At 34.2% G+C, this 7,629-nt stretch overlaps 1 protein-coding gene across 1 annotated transcript in view; it reads right to left on the bottom strand.

The window, feature by feature from the left end:
• LOC111715410 (cGMP-gated cation channel alpha-1) overlaps positions 1–6,430 on the bottom strand; it is a gene marked incomplete at its 3' end in the record, with an annotated part of 37,908 nt that extends 31,478 nt beyond the window's left edge. Inside the window, 3 exon segments of the mRNA XM_023490722.1 lie at positions 626–708; positions 5,875–5,931; positions 6,203–6,430. Of these exon segments, the coding sequence (XP_023346490.1) occupies positions 626–708; positions 5,875–5,931; positions 6,203–6,225 (163 nt within the window).
• Between the last annotated feature and the right edge of the window lie 1,199 nt (positions 6,431–7,629).

Here is a 7,629-nt window from a genome sequence, read left to right as displayed (position 1 = left end):
TATCCTAGTATAGGGTTCATATACAGGGATACTATCCTAGTATAGGGTTCATATACAGGGATATTATCCTAGTATAGGGTTCATATACAGAGATACTATCCTAGTATAGGGTTCATATACATGGATACTACTCTTGTATAGGGTTCATATACAGGGATACTACTCTTGTAAAGGGTTCATATACACTATACAGGGATATTATCCTAGTATAGGGTTCATAAACAGGGATACTATCTTAGTATAGGGTTCATATACAGGGATATTATCCTAGTATAGGGTTCATATACAGGGGTATTATCCTAGTATAGGGTTCATATACAGGGATACTACTCTTGTATAGGGTTCATATACACTATACAGGGATATTATCCTAGTATAGGGTTCATATACAGGGATATTATCCTAGTATAGGGTTCATATCCAGGGATACTATCCTAGTATAGGGTTCATATACAGGGATATTATCCTAGTATAGGGTTCATATACATGGATACTACTCTTGTATAGGGTTCATATACAGGGATACTACTCTTGTATAGGGTTCATATACACTATACAGGGATATTACTCTGGTACAGAATTCACAAAAGGAAGTATCTTTTAGATTTTTCAATTAAACTTTAACCTGATATATTGTGTGGACCATTTGGGAGAATTTCAACCCTTTGTTTTTGCTGGAAGCTCACTTCAGACACTCTTCGTGGAAACCTGAACAATTGATCAATACAACCCTAGTTTATTCATTTAACTAGAACTATCAATACAACCCTAGTTTATTCATTTAACTTAAACTATCAATACAACCTTAGTTTATTCATTTAACTGGAACTATCAATACAATTCTAGTTTATTCATTTAACTAGAACTATCAATGCAATCTTAGTTTATTCATTTAACTAGAACTATTAATACAACCCTAGTTTATTCATTTAAATAGAACTATCAATACAACCCTAGATTATTCATTTAACTAGAACTATCAATACAACCCTAGTTTATTCCTGTAACTAGAACTATCAATAAAACCCTAGTTTATTCATTTAACTAGGACTATCAATAAAACCCTAGTTTATTCATTTAACTTAAACTATCAATACAACTCTAGTTTAATCATTTAACTAGAACTATCAATACAACCCTAGTTTATTCATTTAACTAGAACTATCAATGCAACCCTAGTTTATTCATTTAACTAGAACTATCATTACAACCCCAGTTTATTCATTTAACTAGAACTATTAATACAACCCTAGTTTATTCATTTAACTAGAACTATCAATACAACCCTAGTTTATTCCTTTAACTAGAACTATCAATAAAACCCTAGTTTATTCCTTTAACTATAACTATCAATACAACCCTAGTTTATTCATTTAACTAGAACTATCATTACAACCCTAGTTTATTCATTTAACTAGAACTATCAATACAACCCCAGTTTATTCATTTAACTAGAACTATCAATACAACCCTAGTTTATTCCTTTAACTAGAACTATCATTACAATCCTTGTTTATTCATTTAACTAGAACTATCAATACAACTCTAGTTTATTCATTTAACTAGAACTATTAATACAACCCTAGTTTGTTCCTTTAACTAGAACTATCAATACAACCCTAGTTTATTCATTTAACTAGAACTATCAATACAATCCTAGTTTATTCATTTAACTAGAACTGTCAATAAAACCCTATTTTATTCATTTAACTTAAACTATTAATACAACCCTAGTTTATTCATTTAACTAGAACTATCAATACAATCCTAGTTTATTCATTTAACTACAACTATCAATACAACCCTAGTTTATTCATTTAACTGGAACTATCAATACAATTCTAGTTTATTCATTTAACTAGAACTATCAATGCAATCCTAGTTTATTCATTTAACTAGAACTATTAATACAACCCTAGTTTATTCCTTTAACTACAACTATCAATAAAACCCTAGGTTTTTCATTTAACTTAAACTATCAATACAATCCTAGTCTGTCGGCAAAACTTTATAATTCAAATATCTCCCATTGTATTTTTTAAATTTAATTAGTTTTCATATTTTAATTATATCATTAAAGTTTGAACTAGAATTTCCTGCAACCATGCTCTAAGTTTCTACAACTTAACTTCATTCGTCACATCCCTACTCTCTCAACTATTTACCTTCAACCTTGAAGAAAGTTAGCGAAGTTTGAAATTACTAAAAATAGATTTTGAATATTGAATCTCTAGCACTTGATATTGGAATTCGAAATCGAGGAGGATGGTTTAATTCTGAACACACAAAACCGCAGGAACTTTACTCTGGTAACCCAGAGCCTATGATGGACAAAGCTCTTCCAACTCAAAACTTAAGACGGATCTAACTCCGGTAACATATATCCAATGAAAAGTTTAACTCTGGAAACTCAGAACATAGGACGGATCTTACTCCGGTAACATATAGCCTATGAAGAGTTTAACTCTGGAAACTCAGAACATAGGACGGATCTAACTTCGGTAACATATATCCAATGAAAAGTTTAACTCTGGAAACTCAGAACATAGGACGGATCTAACTCCGGTAACATATAGCCTATGAAGAGTTTAACTCTGGAAACTCAGAACATAGGACGGATCTTACTCCGGTAACATATAGCCTATGAAGAGTTTAACTCTGGAAACTCAGAATATAGGACGAATCTAACTCTGGTAACATATAACCTATGAAGAGTTTAACTCTGGAAACTCAGAACATAGGACGGATCTAACTCCGGTAACATATAGCCTTAGAAGAGTTTAACTCTCGAAACCCAAGTAAGGAGAACCCAGAACTCTACCTCCGGAAAAAAAGCTTCAGTGAACCCGAGCATAGGAGGGTCTTACTCCGATAAAACGGAGATTAGGACTGATCTGTCTCTGGAAACCCAGAATCTTGAATGGAATCGAGTTCCGTTAACTTTGAAACTAACAGGTCTTACTCAATAAACCTAGAAACTAGGACAGGTATTACTCAATAAACCTAGAATGTAGGACGGTTGTTACTCTGTTAACTCAGAAACTAGGACAGGTCTTACTCAATAAACCTATAAGCTAGGACGGATCTTACTCCATTAACCAAGAAACTAGGACAGGTCTTACTCAATAAATCTAGAGGCTAGGACGAATCTTACTCTGTTAACTCAGAAACTAGGACAGTTCTTACTGAAAAAAACCTATAAACTATGACAGGTCTTACTCAATACACCTAGAGGCTAGGACGAATCTTACTCTGTTAACTAAGAAACTAGGACAGGTCTTGCTCACTGATTCACTCCAGGAACTAAGCACTAAAGTGTATTTACTCCGGTAACTGAGAACCAAGGATGTATTTACTCCGGTAAATGAGAGCCAAGGATGTATTTTCTCCGGTAACTTAGAATCAAGGATAGATTTACTCCAGGAACTGAGAACCAAGGACGTATTTTCTCCGGTAACTGAAAACCAAGGATGTATTTACTCCGGTAAATGAGAACCAAGGATGTATTTACTCCGGTAAATGAAAACCAAGGATGTATTTTCTCCGGTAACTGAGAACCAAGGATGGATTCACTCCAGGAACTGAAACCAAGGATGTATTTACTCCAGTAACTGAGAACCAAGGATGCATTCACTCCAGGAACAAAACCAAGGATGTATTTACTCCGGTAAATGAGAACCAAGGATGAATTTACTCCGGTAACTGAGAACCAAGGACGTATTTACTCCGGTAACTGAGAACTAAGGATGAATTTTGTTTGGTAACTGGGAACCAAGGATGTATTTTCTCCAGTAAATGAGAACCAAGGATGTATTTACTCCGGTAACTGAGAACCAAGGATGGATTCACTCCAGGAACTGAAACCAAGGATGTATTTACTCCAGTAACTGAGAATCAAGGATGTATTCACTCCAGGAACTAAAACCAAGGATGTATTTACTCCGGTAAATGAGAACCAAGGATGAATTTACTCCGGTAACTGAGAACCAAGGACGTATTGACTCCGGTAACTGAGAACTAAGGATGAATGTTTTCCGGTAACTGAGAACCAAGGATGTATTTTCTCCGGTAAATGAGAACCAAGGATGTATTTACTCCGGTAAATGAAAACCAAGGATGTATTTACTCCAGTAACTAAGAACCAAGGATAAATTCACTCCAGGAACTAAAACCAAGGATGTATTTACTCCAGTAAATGAGAACCAAGAATGAATTTACTCCGGTAACTGAGAACCAAGGACGTATTTACTCCGGTAACTGAGAAATAAGGATGAATTTTTTTCGGTAACTGGGAACCAAGGATGTATTTTCTCCGGTAAATGAGAACCAATGATGTATTTACTCCGGTAACTGAGAACCAAGGATGAATTTACTCCGGTAACTGAGAACCAAGGTCGTATTTACTCTGGTAACTGAGAACCAAGGATGTATTTACTCCGATAAATGAGAACCAAGGATGCATTTACTCCGGTAACTGAGAAATCGAATGTATTTACTCCGGTAACTGAGAACCAAGGGCGTATTTACTCCGGTAACTGAGAACCAAGGATGTATTTACTCCGGGAAGGGAGAACCAAGGATGTATTTACTCCGATAACTGAGAACTAAAAACGGATTTACTCCAAGAATTTATTTACTCCGGTAACTGAGAACCAAGGATGAATTTACTCCGGTAACTGAGAACCAAGGACGTATTTACTCCGGTAACTAAGAACCAAGGATGTATTAACTCCGGTAAGTGAGAACCAAGGATGTATTTACTCCGATAACTGAGAACTAAAAACGGATTTACTTCAAAAACTTACTTTTTTTTACCAAAATCTTCTGAAATTTTAATCAGCAGAAGTATAAATAATTATTTAAAATAATTTAAAAATAAAACTGAATACTTTTGAACTTGTTTATTTTTAAAAATGTTGGTGTTAGTTTCCTCTGAGAGTGGAAGGATGTAAAGCTAGAGATGAGAAGTGACACTTTGGAAGTGGGAAGAAAGAAATTTCAACATAAAAAGAAAATATTTTATAAAATTTCTGAACAAAGATAGGATAGTAGTTCAGGGTCGGAGACAGGATAGGCTGAGATATGATGGAATGGGATAGGATGGAATAGGATGGAATAGGATGGGATAGGATAGGATGGGATTGGATGGAATAGGATGGGATAGGATGGATAGGATGGGATAGGATGGGATAGGATGGGATAGGATGGGATAGGATGGGATAAGATGGAATAGGATGGTAAAGGATGGAATAGGATGGAATAGGATGGAAAAGGATGGAATAGGATGGGATAGGATGGGATAGGATGGGATGGGATAGGATGGGATAGGATGGGATTGGATGGAATAGGATGGAATAGGATGGAATAGGATGGAAAAGGATGGGATAGGATTGGATAGAATGGGATAGGATGGGAATAGGGATAGATGAGTTAGGGATGGATAGGATATTCATATTCAGGTATTCCTACCTTCCATTTATATTCTGGTATTCCTACCTTCCATTTATATTCTGATATTCCTACCTTCCATTTATATTCTGGAATTCCTACCTTCCATTTATATTCTGATATTCCTACCTTCCATTTATATTCTGGCATTCCTACCTTCCATTTATATTCTGATATTCCTACCTTCCATTTATATTCTTACATTCCTACCTTACATTTATATTCTGATATTCCTACCTTCCATTTATATTCTGGTATTCCTACCTTCCATTTATATTCTGGTATTCCTACCTTCCATTTATATTCTTACATTCCTACCTTACATTTATATCCTGGTATTCCTACCTTCCATTTATATTCTGGTATTCCTACCTTCCATTTATATTCTGGTATCCCTACCTCCCATTTATATTCTTACATTCCTACCTTCCATTTATATTCTGGTTAACCGGAGGAAGCTGACATAAAGGAAGTTCTCCGTCGCTGATATTAAAATATTTTTTGTAAATATCAAAAATCTAATGCTTTTTGATTTTGCATCGCTAAAACTATTGAAATTGATTAATAAGTGTATTTTACAAGACCCTATTTAATGAGTTAAACACTTTTCCCGATCGAAAAAACGAAAATTTCTTACTCATTGGTGCTGAAATAAAGTTTTAAAAGGAAACGGATATAGAACTCTTTAAATAGAAAATCATTTCAAATTTAGAACACAGTCCCTGATTTGATGAAAAAAATAAATTTGATATCCCTTGTTTGGCGCTGCCCAGACATGAGAGGGGGGGCGGGGGTGAACACTCGCCCCACCCAGCATCAGCACCCATCCAACTACATAGAAGCACACACCCCTGCAGCCCTTGGTGCCCCTGGGCTTGAATTCTAGACACCTTGAGCACCCATGGATTGCCCCTGGAAGGGGTTGAAACAGTCCTTAGTTAGATTTTGTAGGCGTTCTGTATCTCTGTACTTCTGATCTTCTTCTAAACTCGGATAATCTTTATTTTTATTCATCAATAATTGCAAAACTTAAATATTAGAGGCATATACAGGGGGGTTTCATGCTCCAGAAGGTAGTGAAAACCCAAAGAGAATAGAACATATATTACAGGGGAATTTAGAAATCCCTCGGTATGAATTTTGTCAGTCCCTTTCAGCCTGAAAGGGAGTTCAAAGTGTACAAATCATGTAAAGGTTCACAAATTATATGCAGTAGAGTACATTAATACAGTATGTTCCCTAGACTATCCATTTCAATTTCGAATTTTTTAAAGCTGTTAAATAAACTTTTATAAAATGAATTAGGTGAATAAAAAACATCATTTGATTTATAGTTATAGCGGAAAATCATCGTTTGTAAAGTGAAAGGCATAGAGTCTATGTGAAATGATCATTGGTCAATTATGAAACCAGTCTATTTCATAATTTGGTTTTCTTTTAACATTAATTTTAGATTTTCTATAAAATTATGTTCCGTGGCCCAAAAGGTTATATAGCAAAAATATGTGTATGGAAACAGTAGAACAAAATGGCCGTTTTACACTTTTTCTAGTAAATTCCCCTCTAATATATATTCTATTCTCTTTGTGAAAACCCCTGCCCCCCCCCCCACGACAATTTTCTGTGTACGCCCTAGAAACCAAAAATCTAAAAATTCTCCGATGTGAGGGAAGAAACATTTAGAGCCTCGCATCAAAAAATGTAATCATTAAAGAATTAAAAAGTTATAATTTTGAATTTCATTTTCTGAATGGAATGTTGAATGTTCAATCTTTAAAAAGCTCTTGTCAAAAGTCTTCAAATCCATAAATAATATCTGAATATTTGAAACTTTATTAATTTCTCTTTCTAATTTATGAGTTAATTATACCTTTTAGTTCTTTAAACGTTTTAATTGTTTGTTTTTTTTGAAATTTTATTTTAAACAAAAGATTTTCCTGAAGAGCTTCAATGAGGCATCACATTCACCCTGAAAAAGAATTCATGAAGTTAAAAAATAGATTTTTAACAAATTTGATTTGTAGCCTTAAAAAAGAAATTTGAGTTTAAAAACCTTAACAAATTCTTTGGTAAATGCATCCCAAAAGTTTTCTATATATCTACATAAAAGAAAATCTTTTTCAAAAGTTAAAGATTTAACTATTATTTTTCTATTTTTAGAAAAGTACAGGGTGAGTCAAA

This window comes from Eurytemora carolleeae, unplaced genomic scaffold, assembly GCF_000591075.1.
Source record: "Eurytemora carolleeae unplaced genomic scaffold, Eaff_2.0 scaffold1774, whole genome shotgun sequence".
NCBI classification, from domain to species: domain Eukaryota; kingdom Metazoa; phylum Arthropoda; class Copepoda; order Calanoida; family Temoridae; genus Eurytemora; species Eurytemora carolleeae.
The sequence above is the reverse complement of the archived record's forward strand: the minus strand, read 5'-3'. Positions and strand labels throughout refer to the sequence as shown.